The sequence below is a fragment of the Pristiophorus japonicus genome, chromosome 8, assembly GCF_044704955.1.
Source record: "Pristiophorus japonicus isolate sPriJap1 chromosome 8, sPriJap1.hap1, whole genome shotgun sequence".
NCBI lineage: Eukaryota > Metazoa > Chordata > Chondrichthyes > Pristiophoridae > Pristiophorus > Pristiophorus japonicus.
Window position 1 is genome coordinate 9,566,320 of NC_091984.1, and position 19,133 is coordinate 9,585,452.

At 43.5% G+C, this 19,133-nt stretch overlaps 1 protein-coding gene across 3 annotated transcripts in view; it reads right to left on the reverse strand.

Annotated features, from left to right (window-relative positions):
• Positions 1 to 6,294: 6,294 nt before the first annotated feature.
• Positions 6,295 to 19,133, reverse strand: part of LOC139268404 (di-N-acetylchitobiase-like) — a 51,491-nt gene continuing 38,652 nt past the window's right edge. For all 3 annotated transcript variants that reach the window (XM_070886496.1, XM_070886495.1, XM_070886497.1), the window contains one exon: positions 6,295 to 9,469. In XM_070886496.1, the coding sequence (XP_070742597.1) occupies positions 9,284 to 9,469 (186 nt within the window). In that variant the 3' untranslated portion in view covers positions 6,295 to 9,283. The remainder of the gene's footprint in view (positions 9,470 to 19,133) is intronic.

Consider the following 19,133-nt stretch of genomic DNA (forward strand, 5'->3'; position numbering starts at 1 on the left):
ACGAGGAGCAACACTGATGCAATAAATGTGAAAAAGAGACGTTATATATGATTTCATCATATGGTTGTACATCTATGGAATTCTCTGCCCCAGAGAGCTGTGGAGACTGGGTCATTGAATATATTTAAGGTGGAGATAGACAGACTTTTGAGCAATAAGGGAGTACCGGGTTATGTGGAGCGGGCAGGGAAGTGGAGCTGAGTCCAAGATCAGATCAGCCATGATCTTATTGAATGGCGGAGCAGGCTCGAGGGGCCAAATGGCCGACTCCTGCTCCTATTTCTGATGTCCTTCTGTTCTTAACCTGAGAGTACTACAGAAGCTGCATGCATAACATGGCATCATTATTATATTATAATGAAATGCCATTAAATTACTTTAAATTACCACTGGATTACCACTGCTTTACACATTACTCACGTGGTACAACAACGGGTCCTGCACCACTACGGGTGGTAGAGCAACTGTGGCTGCCCACTAGTGCTGCAGCACATTCCGTCAAGTCAGGTCTGTATATCAGCAGGGCCTGCCCTAGTGCACCTCTACTCCACCTCATTCTTGGATATCTTCCTCTGCAAACGTGAGAAGAGGATGGAATAAGCTAATTGACTCGGTACTATTACGGAAAGACAACAGATTCTAACATTATATGCTAATGTGATTTGTATCCACAATGGATGCATGGTTATAACATCTACGTTCAGAGAAAATATTTGGACTTTCAAAAGGCTTCTGACAAGGTCCCACACAAGAGATTAGTGTGCAAAATTAAAGCACATAGTATTGGGGATAATGTATTGATGTGGATCGAGAACTGGTTGGCAGACAGGAAACAAAGAGTAGGAATAAACAAGTCCTTTTCAGAATGGCAGGCAGTGCCTAGTGGGGTACTGCAAGGTTCAGTGCTGGGACCCCAGCTGCTAATGTTTTAGATGAAGGAATTGAATGTAATATCTCCAAGTTTTCAGATGACATTAAGCTGGATAGCAGTGTGAGCTGTGAGGAGGATGCTAAGAGGCTGCAGGGTGACTTGGACAGGTTAGATGAGTGCGCAAATGCATGGCAGATGCAGTATAATGTAAATAAATGTGAGGTTATCCACTTTGGTGGCAAAAACAGGAAGGCAGAATATTATCTGAATGGTGACAGGTTAGGAAAAGGGGAGGTGCAACGAGATCTGGGTGTCATAGTACATCAGTTCATTGCAGGTTGGCCTGCAAGTACAGCAGGCAGTGAAGAAGGCAAATGGCATGTTGGCCTTCATAGCGAGAGGATTTGAGTATCGGACCAGGGAGGTCTTACTGCAATTGTACAGGGCCTTGGTGAGGCCACACCATGAATATTGTGTACAGTTTTGGTCTCCTAATCTGAGGAAGGACATTCTTGCTATTGAGTGAGTGCAGCGAAGGTTCACCAGACTGATTCCCGGGATGGCAGGACTGACATATGAAGAATGACTGGATCAACTAGAATTTCACTGGAAGTTAAAAGAATGAGAGAGGATCTCATAGAAACATATAAAATTCTGACGGGATTGGACAGGTTAGATGCAGGAAGAATGCTCCCGATGTTGGGGAAGTCCAGAACCAGGGGCCACAGTCTCAGGATAAGGGGTAAGCCATTTAGGACCAAGATGAGGAGAAACTTCTTCACTCAGAGAATTATGAACCTGTTGAATTGTCTCCCACAGAAAGTTATTGAGGCCAGTTCATTAGATATATTCAAAAGGGAGTTAGATGTGGCCCTTACGGCTAAAGGATCAAGGGGTATGGAGAGAAAGCAGGAATGGAGTACTGAAGTTGCATGATCAGCCATGATCATATTGAATGGTGGTGCAGGCTCGAAGGGACGAATGGCCTATTCCTGCCCCTATTTTCTACGTTTTCTATGTTTCTATGTTAATAACATCGTGTTTAGGAACGAATGCTTGTCACCAAACATCTCGCGTACAATCTCCAGGAAGGATCCTATCCACGGGCCGTTGCATTTGGCGCCTGTAGGGAGGTCGGCGGTTTATTTGAACGATGGATGTTCCTCCGGGGGGGGAATCAGGACCGCTGCTGAGCTCACCAATGACAGCAGGGAGCAGCGTGTCCCTGGGCTGTGCTCGGAGACCTCCGTGTGGCCGGAGCTAATGTCCCAAAGTGTCCCAGGGCAGACAGTGAGCCAGGGCAGCTCTCCCCCAGTCCAGGCTGGGTCACTGTGTGACTGACAGCAGCCGGAGAGACTGACACAGTCTGGGTAAAGGTGACCGGACCCCTCATTGCTCAGTCGTGCCCCATCCATCAACATAACACAAAGGAGACGGTGAACAAATTGACTTGAAGGGCGCAGGTTCCGACCCCAGTCCAAATGTGAGCAGGGAAGCTACGTAAGATTACCCAGCTTCATTACAATCCAGCAGATTTACATATTCAGTGGATCATTACAATTTAAAATCTATTTAATACTTACTCTTGCGGCATTGGTCGGATTCACGCCTATTGTGGGACACTGACAACACTACATCGGCGATCTCGCCCCATATTTTCTGATACATCCGGGTGGAGGGAATGGAATTCCCTAGCGCAGAGAGTTGTTGATGCCAGTTCATTGGATATATTCCAGAGGGAGTTAGATATGGCGGATCAAGGGATATGGAGAGAAAGCAGGAAATGTGTACTGAGGTGAATGATCAGCCATGATCTTATTGAATTGTGGGGCAGGCTAGAAGGGCCAAATAGCCTTCTCTATGTTTCTATGTTTCTCTGTTACACGCCAGGAAGACAATGACATTATGACATTAAATATAAGCGATGAGATTAAGTAAAATATTGATGATTGCATGGAAAAGCAAGCACCAGCATTTCCCTTGTTACTTGAAGGTTTAACTGAGCTCAAAGGACTATTAAGAAATAACATTAAAAGATATTATGAGCTAAAGGATAAAGGCAAATAACTGGAAGCGAAATAAAGGATACCCTGAAAAACCCGCCTTGATACTTGAGATTATACATCCGTGGATAAGGATCCTTTCACGTACCCTAGTGGCAGTACAGATAGTAATAGCCTTGAGTTGGTTGGTGATGTTATGTAGCAAATGCAAAGGCAGGAGAGGTATACCCGAGTAAAGTTACAAGATAAGGATTAGAATTATATCCCATGTGTTAGTCCCAGTGCAGCTATCGTGGTGCTGATGATCCTGGGAGAATGTGCAGGCAGATACAAAAGACGCAGAATGATGAAGTTGGCCAAGGCCCGTAACCAAGAACACAGAAAGCCTTTGCTAGATCCAAAGACGGGTAATCAAACACAAAGACGCATGAATACCTGACATGAGTCGTGAGTGTCCCAATCCTATCACCTGATCAACGAGACCGAGGCGGGAGACACACGAATCAAGACAGGAAAAGGCAGGGAAAGGAGAAATTGTTGTTCATGGTGGGTATTAGGGGGTTACCACCTGACCAATGTATTAGTAGTAGGAGTGGCGGGGACTGGTGGCAAATAACCAATGGAACACTTCCCCGCCTAGTTTCTGTATTTCGACTCTATAAACATGTAATTGTACCGCCTGTCCTGTGAGATCGGTGTGGAGAGCACTCAGTAACGGTACTGATGCAGTCAGATCTCCCTTGATTCATCAGGTTTTAATAAACAACTCTTTTCTCTATAAAAGATCTTTCTTGTGAATGTTATATTTTTAATACTCCACAACAATCTTATTGAATGTTGGTGCAGGCTTGAAGGGCTGAATGGCCTACTCCTGCATCTATTGTCTATGTTTCTATGTAAATCCCCTCTAAAGCTTCTACCAATTACTTTGACTTAATGCCACCTGCTTGTTGACCCCTATGCTAAGGGACATAGGCCTTTCTATTCAGAGTATCTATGCCCCTCATAATTTTATACACCTCAATGAGGTCTCCCCTCAGCCTCCTCTGTTCCAAGGAAAACAAATCCAGCTTATCCAATCTGTCCTCATAGCTAAGATTGTCCATGCCCGGCAACATCCTCATAAATCTACTCTGTACCCTTTCCAGTGCAATTAAGTCCTTCCGATAATACGGCGACCAGAACTACATGCAGTACTCCAGCTGTGGCTTAAACCAGTGTTTTACACAGTTCAAGCATAACACCCCTTTTCTTATATTCTATACCTTGGCTAATAAAGGCAAGCATTCCATATCCCTTCTTAACCACCTTATCTACCTGGCCTGCTACCTTCAGGGATCTGTGAACATGCACTTCAAGGTATTTTTGTTCCTCTACACCTCAGTGTCCTATCATTTAATGTGTCTTCCCTTTCCTTTTTATCCCTCCCCAAATGCATTACCTCACATTTCTCCATATTAAATACCATTTGCCACTGTTCTGCACACCTGACCAGTTGATTGATATCTTCCTGCAGTCCACAGCTTTCTTCTTCATTATCAACCACACAGCCTATTTTTGTATTATCTGCAAACTTCTTAATAATATCCCCTATATTCAAGTTTAGATCATTGATGTATCGCACAGAAAGCAAAGTACCTAGTACTGAGCACTGCAGAACACCAATGGAAACATCCTTCCAGTCACAAAAACACCCATCAACCATTACGCTTTGTTTCCTGCTTCTGAGCCAATTTTGGATCCAACTTACCACTTTGCTCTGGATCCCATGGGCTTTTACTTTTGTGACCAGTCTGCTATGTGGGACCTTATCAAAAGCTTTGCTAAAATCCAAATACACTACATCACACGCACTGCCCTCATCGTCCTTCCTCGTTATTTCATCTAAATTCAATCAAGTTAGTCAGACACGACCTTCCCTTGACAAATCCATGCTGACTGTCCCTGATTAATCCATGTCTTTCTAAATGTAGATTTATCCTGTCATTCAGGGTTTTTTCCAATAATTTTCCCACAACTGAGATTAGGCTGACTGGCCTGTAATTACTTGGTCTATCCCTTTCTCCCTTCTTAAACAAGGGTACCCCATAAACAAGCAGTCTTCCAGTCCTCTGGCACCACACCTGAAGCCAGACAGGGCTGGAAAATGATGGTCAAAGCCTCTGCCATTTCGTCTTTTGCTTCGCTTCATAGCCTGGGATATATTTCATCGGGGCCTGGGGACTATTTCACTTTCAAAGCTGCTAAATCCCTTAATATCTCTTCTCTCATTATGTTTATTTCATCTAATATTTCACACTGCTCCTCGATAGCAGTGTCTGCATTGTCCCTCTCTCTTATGTGAAAAGAGATGCAAAGTATTCATTGAGAACCATACCCACATCTTCCGCCTCCACACACAGATCACCCTCCTGGTCTTTAATAGACCCCTCAGCTTGCCTTACGGCCGAACTCCGCCCCCACTATGACCGCCTTTCGGTCCAACTTAAAAAAAACCCAAAGTACTGAAAATCAACGGAGAGGCCGCCTCAACGATCCCGGCGGAAAAATCTGAAAGTAAAAGGAAGTGCGCCAGCTTTCTGGTGGCCCTGAATTTCGGACCCACTTTCTTTCAAAGGTAGACTTTCAGACAAAAGGAATATTGTAACTTGTTAAACATTCACAGTCAGGAAAACTTGCACTTTTTCACACAAACTGAAATTGCAATATCCTTTAAGGTTCCTTTCACTCAGTAAACTTGAGATTTATTTTTCTCGGCACAGAAACTGGTCGGTTCAGTGTCGCTTTCAACTTTAAGTTTCATTTTTTTCCTTCGCCTTTTAAACTATCGTCTCAGCAGCTTTTCCTGACTCCCCAATTCCCTGTTTTTTCTCCTTTTGCTGATTTTTCAGATGGAGTTGCCTGCAGCTTAGATCTTTTTCCCTCTCCATCTCCCACTGTCTCTCCTGCTCTTTCTGCTTCTCCTCTCTCACCTCACCTTTCCTATAACGTTCATCTGCACCTTTTGTACAGAACTAGGACACATAGGCAAGTAATCCCCTTCCTTTCTCTACCTTAATTTATCATCTACGTGTCCCTGAATAAACTTCACCACCTCTTCATAAAACGATATCTCACTCGTCAGACATTCTGACACTAACATTTGAGTATGCTTAACACTCAACTTACTTAACTCTTGGTCTAATGCTTCTTGAACACGAACTCATTTTGACATCTTTGTGTACTTTTGATTACTGGTGGGTGATTAGATCTCCTACAGGTACATTGGGTTACCTCCCTAAGGTCTGTGGTTGTGCACCACAACAGACACAGAGGTCCTCTGTACACCAAAATAAACATTAGTCATAATCCTTCGTGGTCGCCAGATTTGTAGGAGGTTTTAACCTCAAACTTAATGTTTTGGACATGACTACATATTGGTATCGTTAGATTTTTATTGTTATAAAGTAGAAGTCAATTCAACCGGCAAAGACTAATTTTAACCGACAGTAATTACAGTTCCGAAGGATATTCCCAAATTCAGTCACTGGACAGTGTCGCATGCAATGTCACCGTTATTTCTTTGATCCGGTCTGGCAAATTAGAGCGTTAGACTTTCCCCAGAATGGATTCACTCCTCAATACCACTGTACCAGAGAGACGTGAAGTGCATTAGGCTTGTGTAACTCCATCTCGTCAGGTACCATCGTCCTCTTCTCTACATCTGTACATCCCAGGTCAAACAGTACATTTTTTATCATTCTTTTTTAAGGTCAGTTGAGTCCTCTTATCCAATCATTTGTGGCAAATGCAAGACTTCTAGATATTTCCCCATTCTCTTGTTCTGGGGACAGTTCCATATCTGGTCAATCCAAAAGTGGTCTCTCTGATGCTGTCTTTGTATGTTCAATTATGTAGCCATTATCTCATTTTAACCTGTAACATTACTTTTACAATAACAGTACGCAGCTGTAATGGTTGCTGTTGCAAAAGCTCGCTGTATCCCATTCCCTCTCTGCAAAACCGGACTTGAATCATGCATAGTCTGATAATTTCTATATAAATAACTTGTCTGGACCTTGCTTGGTCTGACCATTTCTGTAAAAACTTGTTTGGACTTTGCACGATAATGTCTTGTCACCAGTAAAGCAAGATACATTTTATAATCAAGCTTAATTCATTTTACAATCTCAAAAGCAAGGTTCACAAATGTTAATACATTTTGTAATCTCACAATGATTGCAAGCACTTCAACCTTCTCTTTTGCACTCATGTGCTGGGCTCCGCTATCATTGAGGATGGGGATATTCATGGAGCCTCCTCCTCCCGTTAGTTGTTTAATGGTCCACCACCATTTACAACTGGATGTGGCTGGAATGCAGAGCTTTGATCTGGTCCACTGATTTTGAGATCACTTAGCTTTGTCTATAGCATGCTGCTTCCACGGTTTAGTGTGCATAAAGTCCTGTGTTGCAGCTTCCCCGGGTTGGCACCTCACTCTTAGGGATGCCTAGTGCTGTTCTTGGCATTCTCTTCTGCACACCTTATTGAACCAGGGTTGGTCCGCTGGCTTGATGGTAATGGTAGATTGAGGGATATGCCCGGCCATGAGATTACAGATTGTGGTGAAATACAATTTTGCTGCTGCTGATGGTGCACAATGCCTCATGGGTGCCCAGTTTTGAGCTGCTAGATCTGTCCTGAATCTATCGCATTTAGCAGTGTGGTAGTGTCATAAAACATGATGAATGATGTCCTCAGTCTGAAGATGGGTCTTTGTCTCCACAATAACTGTGTTACCGGCTACAAAGTTGTCATGGACAGATGCATCTGCGACAGGTAGATTGGTGAGGACAAATTAATGTGTGTTTTTCCCCCGTGTTGGTTCTCTCACCACCTGCCGCACTCTCAGTCTATCAGCTATGTGCATCAGGACTTGGCCAGCTCGGTCAGTAGTGGAGTTACCGAGTGCTCTTGGTGATGGACATTGAAGTCTCCCACCCACAGTATATTCTGTGTCCTTGCTTCCCTCAGTGCTTCTTCCAAGTGGTGATCAACATGGAGGAGTACAGATTGATCAGCTGAGGGAGGGGGTTAGATGGTAATCAGGAGGTTTACTTGCCCATGCTTGACCTGAATCCATCAGAATTCATGTGTTCTGGAGTCAATGTTGAGGACTCCCAGGGGCATTCCACCCGAATGTAAACCACTGTGCCACCACCACAATGACAGAATGTAAGTCTGTCCTGCCGGTGGGATAGAACATGTCCAGGGATAGTAATGGAGGAGTCGGGGACATTAGCTGAAATGTATGATTCTGTGAGTATGACTATATGAGGCTCTTGACTACATGGAATATTGTGTCCAATTCTGGGTTTTTCGCACTGTCGGAAGGATGTGAAGACCGAAGAGTGGGTGCAGAAAAGATTTAAAAGAATGGTTCTGTTACATGGATAGATTGGAGAAGCTGGGGTTGTTCTCCTTAGAACAGAGATGGTTAAGGAGATTTGATCGTGGTGTTAAACATCTAGACAGAGTAGATAGAGAGAAGCTGTTCCCATTGGCGAAAGGGTCGAGAACCAGAGGACACAGATTTAAGGTGATTGGCAAAAGAACCAAAGGTGACATGAGGAGAAACTTTATTATGCATCAAGTGGTTAGAATCTGGAATGCACTGCCTTAGGTGGTGGAGGCAGATTCAATTGTGACTTTGAAAATGGAACTGGATAAGTACCTGAAGGGAAAAAAATTGCAGGGCTACGGGGAAAGGGTGGTGGAGTGGGAGTAATTAAAGGGCTTTTGCAGAGAGCCAGCATGGGCTCGATGGGCCGAATGGCCACCTTCTATGCTCCAATCATTGTATATTACAATTCAAAATAACACAGTAGCAGTATACTGGACCCTATTTGCTGACCACAACACTATTTGCTGGACCATTCACACCCATTAAAGGAGGAAACTGAAAATTAAAATGTTTTCTCGGTTCAAAATGATAACCTGAGGAAAAAGAAAATCGTTAAAAAAGCCCATCAAGAATTACGATGTGCATAAAATGGACATCACACATGTGAATGTGAGAAGTGGATTATCATCCAATGGGAAAGATGAATTGTTGCCTGAATTGTAAGTATTTAACAAGAAGTTTTAGCCTGTGCTATCATTAAACATTATGAAGTTAATATAGGTTTGTTGCATCTTATAAATAATTAAGGTGCTGAAGTGACCAGATCTTGTAGTGCAAATTGCATTAGTACATTTGCTTTTCATTGAATAGAAATTTGCTGATTAGATAAAAGGTTAAAGCTGTTCCCTCGATCGATATTCGTGTCATTTCTAATGTTAGAAGCGAGCTCACTTTTGGCTGAGTTTATTTGCAAAACTAAATGATCACTTTATGAAAATATTAAATGATTCGAGCTCGCCATTTTGCTCAGAAAGGGCACATTGCATTCCACATGTCTTCAGTTTGCATCGCTGCTATAGGAACAGCACTGTAATTTAGGTCATTTGCATTCCACATGCCAATGCCACGGAGTTTTAATTTCCTCAAGATAGATGCCTTTATTGAAATGCTCTCTGGATCGTCAAACCAGACCTCATGGTATGTAATATTGACCTGCCATTAAAAAACAAAGAGAGTTAAACAAGTAGGAGCAAGGTTTGACTCAGTACACAGTTCCAGACAAAATACTGAACATCTTTAGCAGCAATATGCACAATACATTAAACTTGTACTTGCATTAAAAGGTGAGGTTAGCTCGGCTGAGCTAAAGAAAGGTGAAAGGGTGGATTGTTCCAAACCTCAGTTGAAATGGATTATGAAAATCACTGCAAACTAATAGAAGCTAACTTTAGAGAAAGTCTGGTTACTGATCCTTCATTGAGAGCACAGAACCTCAAAATTAATTAATTTCAAATTTTTAGTTCTTTATGATACTAAAGTTGGCAAAGTCAATGCAAATACTGACCTTGAAATTACACCGTGGGATACAGTACAAATAATTTGATAGGTTACTGATGCTGTTAAAATAGCGCCAGGCTGATCAATTGATTGAATTAAGTGTTAATCCGCTAACACTCCACAGCATGATTTCAAGCCAATCACACAACTATGCTACAGCACTTCAAAGAAACCTTTTGTGTGATGCACATTGAGCTTTAAATAGACACAATCAAGTACAATACGAATGCCATTCTTAACATCGATTACAACAAGAACAACAACATTTATATAACACCTTTAATGTAGTAGAGCATCCTACGGTGTTTCACAGGAGCGTTATCAAATACAATCTGACACAGAGGCACATCGGGAGATATTAGGACAGGTGACCACATGCTTGGCCAAAGAAGTGGGTTTTAAGGAAGGTCTTGAAGGAGGAGAGGTAGGGACGTTGAGGAGGAGAATTCAAGAGCTGAGGGCCTCGGCAGTTTGAATGCTACCAATGGCCTTCATAAAAGGGAATTCAAAAGTCTTCTATAGGCATACAGGTATTATACAGGTAAGAGGAGGGGTGGGACAAAAAAGGAAACTTATGAATGGAGGCTGAGGGTATGGCTGAGGTACTAAATGAGTACTTTGCATCTATCTTCACCAAGGAAGAAAATGCTGCTCAATTCATAGTGAAAGAGGAGATAGTGGGGATACTGGATGGGATAAAAATTGATGAAGAAGAGGTACTACCAGTAAGGCGGGCTGTACTTAAAGTAGATTAATCACCAGGACTGAATGGGATGCATCGTGGGATGCTGAGGGAAGTTAAGGACAGAATCGCACAGGTACTGGCCATAATCTTTCAATTCACCTTAGATACAGGAGTGGTGCCAGAGGACTGGAGAATTTCAAATGTTACATCCTTGTTCAAAAAAGTGTGTGAGGATAAATCCAACAACAATAGGCCTGTCAGCTTAACCTCGGTATTGGAGAAGCTTTTAGAAACAATAATCATGGACAAAATTAACAGTTACTTGGACACGCATGGATTAATTAAGGAAAGCCAGCACAGATTTGTTAAAGACAAATCGTGTTTAACTAACTTGATCGAGTTGATTGATGAGGTAACAGGGAGGGTTTATGAGGGCAATGAGGTTGACGTGGTGTGCATGGACTTTCAAAAAAGGCGTTTGATAAAGTGCCACATAATAGGCTTGCCAGAAAAGTTGAAGCCCACAGAATAAAAGGGACAGGAGCAGTATGGATACAAAATTGGCTAAGAGACAGGAAACAGAGAGTAGTGGTGAACGGTTGTTTTTCAGACTGGAGGTAGGTATACTGTGTGTCCCCAGGGGTCGATACTAGGACCACTACTTTTCTTGATGTATATTGATGACTTGGACTTGGGTGTACAAGGCACAATTTCAAAATTTGCGGATGACACAAAACTTGGAAGTATAGTGAACAGTGAGGAGGATAGTGATAGACTTCAAAAAGACATAAACAGGCTGGTGAAATGGGCGGACGCGTGGCAGGTGAAATTTAACGCAGAAAATGTGAAGTGAAACATTTTGGTAGGAAGAACGAGGAAAGGTAATATACACTAAAGGGTAAAAAACTAAAAGGGGTATATGAACAGAAAGACCTGGGGGTATATGTGCACAAATCATTGAAGGTGGCAGGGCAGATGGAAAAAGCCGTTAAAAAAGCAGACGGGATCCTGGGCTTGGTAAATAGAGACAACGAGTACAAAAGCAAGGAATTTATGATGAACCTTTATCAAACACAGTTTAGGCATCACCTGGAATATTGTGTCCAATTCTGGGCACTGCACGTTAGGAGAGTTCCGAGGGCTTTAGAGAGGGTGCACAAAAGATTTACAAGAGTGGTTCCAGGGATGAGAGACTTCAGTTACATGGATGGATGAGAGAAGCTGGTGTTGCATTTCTTGGAGCAGACAAGGTTGAGAGGAGATTTGATGGAGCTGTTCAAAATAATGAGGGGTCTAGACAGAGTAGATCGAGAGAAACTGTTCCCATTGGTGGAAGGATCGTGAACCAGATGTCACAGATTTATGGTGATTGGCAAAAGAACCTAAGTCAACATGAGGAAAAACTTATTTTATGCAGGGAGTGGTTCAGATCTGGAAAGCACTGCCTGAACAGTTGGTGCAGCCAGACACAATCTTGGCTTTCAAAAGGGAATTGGATCAGTACCGAAAGGCAAAAAAATGCAGGACTACGGGGAAAGCACACGATCGTGGGACGAGCTGGAGTACTCTTGCAAAGAGCCGGCACGGGCTCAGCAGGCTGAATGGCCTATGTCTGTGCTAAAACCAGAAAACACTTTATTTTATACTTTCCACATGATTCAAAACTCAGAAATGTGGTCAACGATGAGAACAATAGTAACAGACTTGCATTGCTTTATAAATGGTACGAAAGCCATTTTTGCCAAACTTTTACAAAACACTTGTTGTGCCTATTAGGAGCATTGTCTTTAATTCTGGCTAACATACTTCAAAAAGAATGTCAAGGCCTTAAAGCGGGTGTAAAAGAGATTGGTTATAATGGTACCAGGAATGAGAGACATTGGGGGTGAAATTGCCCTTTTTAATGGCTCCATTAGCGCCTCCGGGGCAGCGCCAACGGGGAGCAAGACAGTTTTTGTCCAGGGAGGTGGACACGACCATGGCTGTGCTGCGCCTCATGGTTAGCACCCAAGGGTGCTACGCAAGGGCCATGACATCATTGTGTTGCATGGCGACCCATCACTACCCCATACCGACCTATTACCACCCCACATGGGAAATTGCCATGCAGGCCGCGAGGCCGGAGCAAGCAAGTGTCAACGGCAACTTCATGGGTCGCGAAGCTGGCCAACATCTGCTCTCAGGGCAGTGCTTAAAGGGGAGGGCACCACCGCCCTGGGCCATCTCTTTATGTCAGCCGACTCTCGCATTCTCTCGATGATGGCTGCCCTAGCTTGGTCTGGACCACCATTGTGCCAGGATGCTTTTTCCGATATATAAAAAGGAAAAGAGTAACTAAAGTAAATGTTGGTCCTTTAGAAGATGAGAAGGGGGATTTAGTAATGGGGAATGTGGAAATGGCTGAGACCTTAAACAATTATTTTGCTTCGGTCTTCACAGTGGAAGATACAAAAACCATGCCAAAAATTGCTGGTCACGGGAATGTCGGAAGGGAGGACCTTGAGACAATCACTATCACTAGGGAGGTAGTGCTGGACAGGCTAATGGGACTGAAGGTAGACAAGTCCCCTGGTCCTGATGAAATGCATCCCAGGGTATTAAAAGAGATGGCAGAAATTATAGCAGATGCATTGGTTATAATCTACCAACATTTTCTGGACTCTGGGGAGGTACCAGTGGATTGGAAATCAGCTAATGTAATGCCTCTGTTTAAAAAAGGGGGCAGACAAAAGGCAGGTAACTATAGGCAAGTTAGTTTAACATCTGTAGTGGGGAAAATGCTTGAAGCTATCATTAAGGAAGAAATAGCGGGACATCTAGATAGGAATAATGCAATCAAGTAGACGCAACATGGATTCATGAAGGGGAAATCATGTTTAACTAATTTATTGGAATTCTTTGAAGATATAATGAGCATGGTGGATAGAGGTGTACCGATGGATGTGGTGTATTTAGATTTCCAAAAGGCATTCGATAAGGTGCCACACAAAAGGTTACTGCAGAAGATAAAGGTATGCGGAGTCAGAGGAAATGTATTAGCATGGACAGAGAATTGGCTGGCTAACAGAAAGCAGAGAGTTGGGATAAATGGGTCCTTTTCAGGTTGGAAATCGGTGATTTGTGGTGTGCCACAGGGATCGGTGCTGGGACCACAACTGTTTACAATATACATAGATGATCTGGAGGAGGGGACAGAGTGTAGTGCAACAACATTTGCAGATGACACAAAGATTAGTGGGGAGGCGGGTTGTGTAGAGGACACAGAGAGGCTGCAAAGAGATTTCGATAGGTTAAGTGAATGGGGTAAGGTTTGGCAGATGGAATACAATGTAGGAAAATGTGAGGTCATCCACCTTGGAAAAAAAAACAGTAAAAGGGAATATTATTTGAATGGGGAGAAATTACAACAAGCTGCGGTGCAGAGGGACCTGGGGGTCCTTGTGCATGAATCCCAAAAAGTTAGTTTGCAGGTGCAGCAGGTAATCAGGAAGGTGAATGGAATGTTGGCCTTCATTGCAAGAGGGATGGAGTACAAAAGCAGGGAGGTCCTGCTGCAACTGTACAGGGTATTAGTGAGGCTGCACCTGGAGTACTGCGTGCAGTTTTGGTCACCTTACTTAAGGAAGGATATACTAGCTTTGGAGGGGGTACAGAGACGATTCACTAGGCTGATTCCGGAGATGAGGGGGTCACCTTATGATGATAGATTGAGTAGACTGGGTCTTTACTCGTTGGAGTTCAGAAGAATGAGGGGTGATCTTATAGAAACAGCACTGGCAGCCAGTTCTCGTGGTGCATATAGGTACCAACGAGATAGGTAAAAAACAGGATGAGGTCCTACAAGCTGAATTTAGGGAGCTAGGAGTTAAATTAAAAAGTAGGGTCTCAAAGGTGTAATCTCAGGATTGCGACCAGTGCCACATGCTAGTCAGAGTAGGAATCACAGGATGGCTCAGATGAATACGTGGCTTGAGGAGTGGTGCAGAAGGGAGGGATTCAAATTCCTGGGACATTGGAACTGGTTCTGGGGGAGGTTGGACCAGTACAAACCGGACGGTCTGCACCTGGGCAGGACCGGAACCAATGTCCCAGGGGGAGTGTTTGCGAGTGCTGTTGGGGAGGGGTTAAACTAATATGGCAGGGGGATGGGAACCTATGCAGGGAGACAGAGGAAAGTAGAATTGGGGCAGAAGCAAACGATAGAAAGAAGAAAAGTAAAAGTGGAGGGCAGAGAAACCCAAGGTAAAAATCAAAAAGTGCCACATTACAGCCAAATTCTAAAGGGGCAAAGACAAGCCTGAAGGCTCTGTGCCTCAATGCGAGAAGTATTCATGGTAAGGTGGATGAATTAACTGTGCAGGCAGCAATTAATGAATATGATATAATTGGCATCACGGAGACATTGCTCCAGGGTGACCAAGGCTGAGAATTCAACATCCAGGGGTATTCAACATTTAGGAAGGATAGACAGAAAGGAAAAGGAGGTGGGGTAGCGTTGCTCGTTAAAGAGGAAATTAATGCAATAGTAAGGAAGGACGTTAGCTTGGATGAAGTGGAATCTGTATGGGTGGAACTGCGGAATACTAAAGGGCAGAAAATGCTAGTGGGAGTTGTATACAGACCATCAAACAGTAGTAGCGAGGCAAACAAGAAATTAGGGATGCATGCAATAAAGGTGCAGCAGTTATCATGGGCAACTTTAATCTACATATAGATTGGGCGAAGCAATACGGTGGAGGAAGATTTCCTGGAGTGTATTCGGGATGATTTTCTCGACCAATAGAGAGGGCTGGCCATCCTAGACTGGGTGATGTGTAATGAGAAAGGACTCTTAGCAATCTTGTTGTGCGAGGCCTGTTGGGGAAGAGTGACCATAATGTGGTAGAATTCTTTATTATGATGGAGAGTGATACAGTTAATTCAGAGACTAGGGTCCTGAACTTAAGGAAAGGTAACTTGGATGGTATGAGACGTGAATTGGCTGGAATAGACTGGCGAATGATACTTAAAGGGTCGATGGTGGATAGGCAATGGCAAACATCTAAAGATCACATGGATGAACTTCAACAATTGTACATCCCTGGAGTAAAAATAAAATGGGGAAAGTGGCTCAACCGTGGTTAACAAGGGAAATTAAGAATAGTGTTAAATCCAAGGAAGAGGCACATAAATTGGTCAGAAAAAGCAGCAAACCTGAGGACTGAGAGAAATTTAGAATTCAGCAGAGGAGGACAAAGGGTTTAATTAGGAGGGGGAAAATAGAGTATGAGAGGAAGCTTGCTGGGAACATAAAAACTGACTGCAAAAGCTTCTGTAGATATGTGAAGAGAAAAAGATTAGTGAAGACAAACGAAGGTCCCTTGCAGTCAGATTCAGGGGAATTTATAATGGGGAGCAAAGAAATAGCAGACCAGTTGAACAAATACTTTGATTCTGTCTTCACAAAGGAAGACACAAATAACCTTCAGGAAATACTAGGGGACCGAGGATCGAGTGAGAAGAAGGGAAATTATTAGTCGGGAAATTGTGTGAGGGAAATTGATGGGATTGAAGGCCGATAAATCCCCGGGGTCTGATAGTCCATTAATTATAGACCGGTTAGCCTGAGATCAGTAGTGGGGAAAATGTTGGAATCAATTATTAAAGATGAAATCGCAGCGCATTTGGAAAGCAGTGACGGGATCGGTCCAAGTCAGCATGCATTTATGAAAGGGAAATCATGCTTGACAAATCTTCTGGAAATTTTTGAGGATGTAACTGGCATAGTGGACAAGGGAGAACCAATGGATATGGTGCATTTTGACTTTCAAAAGGCTTTGGACAAGGCCCCGCACAAGAGATTGGTGTGCAAAATCAAAGCACGTGGTATTGGGGGTAATGTATCGACATGGATAGAGAACTGGTTGGCAGTCAGGAAGCAGAGAGTCGGGATAAACAGGTCCATTTCAGAATGGCAGGCAATGACTAGTGGGGTGCCGCAGGGTTCAGTGCTGGGACCCCAGATATTTAAAATATACATTAATGATTTAGATTAAGGAATTGAGTGTAATATCTCCAAGTTTGCAGATGACATTAAGCTGGGTGGTGATGTGAGCTGTGAGGAGGATGCTCAGAGGCTGCAGGGTGACTTGGACAGGTTAAGTGAGTGGGCAAATGCATGGCAGATGCAGTATAATGTGGATAAATGTGAGGTTATCCACTTTAGTGGCAAAAACATGAAGGCAGAATATTTTCTGAATGGCGGCAGATTAGGAAAAGGGGAGGTGCAATGAGACCTGGGTGTCATGGTATATCAGTCATTGAAAGTTGGCATGCAGGTACAGCAGGTGGTGAAGAAGGCAAATGGTACGTTGGCCTTCATAGCTAAGGGATTTGAGTATAGGAGCAGGGAGGTCTTACTGCAGTTGTACAGGGCCTTGGTGAGGCCTCACCTGGAATATTGTGTTCAGTTTTGTTCTCCTAATCTGAGGAAGGACGTTCTTGCTATTGAGGGAGTGCAGCAAAAGTACGCCAGACTGATTCCCAGGATGGCAGGACTGACATATGAGGAGAGACGGGATTGACTGGGCCAGTATTCACTGGAGTTTAGAAGGATGAGAGGAGATCTCATAGAAACATATAAAATTCTGACGGGACCGGACAGGTTAGATGCAGGAAGAATGTTCCCGATGTTGGGGAAGTCCAGAACCAGGCGACACAGTCTAAGGATAAGGGGTAAGCCATTTAGGACTGAGATGAGGAGAAACGTCTTCACTCAGAGAGTTGTTAACCTGTGGAATTCCCGACTGCAGAGATTTGTTGATGCTAGTTCATTGGATATATTCAAGAGGGAGTTAGATGTGGCCCTTATGGCTAAAGGAATCAAGGGGTATGGAGAGAAAGCAGGAAAGGGCTACTGAGGTGAATGATTAGCCATGATCTTATTGAATGGTGGTACAGGCTCGAAGGGCCGAATGGCCTATTCCTGCATCTATCTTCTATGTTTCTTTGTTTCTATGTAATGCCCCCTTTTGAAAAAAAAACTGAACTAATAAAAACCTAACTAACTCACTTACACTGGAGCAACTTAAATGGGGAGAATTGCGATTTTTAAGTTACCCAAAAAAAATCGAGTTGCTCCAAAAAAAACCAGAGCAACTCCAGGGGAAATTTGGGTGCCGGTGAAGCTCCTAACCCTGGCCGAAACGCTTCCCCCCGCCCTTCCTCACGGTGCCGATGCCAGTCCTAACCCTGGCTGAAAGGCCTCTCTCCCTCGCCCCTCTCCCCTCCCCTCCCCTCCCCTCCCTCTCTCCCCTCCCCCTCTCTCTCCCTCTCTGCTGCTGCTGTCCAGGCCGTGGAACTGCACCTGATGCACTGATTCTCTTACCTGAGCTGAATTTGTTAACTGCCCAGAAGGTTGTTCCAGAGTGGTCACATATCCCATCCTCAGAAAAATTGCAGTAAATCAGAGCTGGCCAAACTTGCTTTAATGGCCAGAATTGGCGCGGGTGGCAGGTTACGCCCCCAATGAGGTAAAAAAATGGTAGCCTAAAAAAATCCTACCTAAGTGAATTACATTAGTGCAGAAACTTTGAGGAAACTTACAGATTTCAATTTACTCCAAAAAAACGGCGCACACCAATAAAACGGCGCAGATAATTGGGGAAAATTGAGCCCAATAAAGGGGGAGATAGAGGAGATACTGGATGGGATTAGAATTGATGAAGACGAGGTACTAGAAAGGCTGCCCGTACATAAAGTAATTAAGTCACCAGGACCGGATGGGATGCATCCTCGGATGTTGAGGGAAGTGAAGGAAGAAATCATGGAGGTACTGACCACAATCTTTCAATCCTCTTTAGAAACAGAAGTAATGCCAGAGGACTGAAGAATTGCAAATATTACACCCTTGTTAAATAAGGGTGTAAAGTTAAACCCTGCAACTATAGACCGGTCAGTTTAACCTCGGTAGTGCAGAAGCTTTTAGAAACAATAATCAGGGACAAAATTAACAGTCACTTGGACAAGTATGGATTAATTAAGGAAAGCCAGCATGGATTTGTTAAAGGCAAATCACTTGATCGAGTTTTACCAACTTGATCGAGTTTTTTGACGTGGTAACGGAGATCGTAGATGAGGGCAATGTGGATGACGTGGTGTACATGGATTTCCAAAAGGCATTTGACAAAATGCCACATAATAGGCTTGCCAGCAAAATTGAAGCCCATAGAATAAAAGGGACACTGGCAGAGTGGATGCACAATTAGCTGTATGACAGGAACAGAGAATAGTTGTGAACGATTGTTTTTCGGACTGGAGGAATGGAAACAGTAGATAAAAAAAGTTTAGGGGATCCTGGCTTCCTGAATAGAGGTATCAGGTACAAAAGCGTGGCTATTATGATGAACCTGTATAAAACACTTGTTCGGCCTCAGCTGGAGTATTGTGTCCAATTCTGGGCACCACACTTTAGGAATTTAGTGAAGGTATTAGAGCGAGTGCAGAACAGATTTATGAGAATGATTCAAGGGATGAGGGACTTCAGTTACGTGGACAGTCAGGAGAATCTGGAGCAGAGATGATTGAGAGGATATTTGATCGAGATGATCAAAATCATGAGGGGTTGAGAACAAGAGGACACAGATTTAAGGTGGT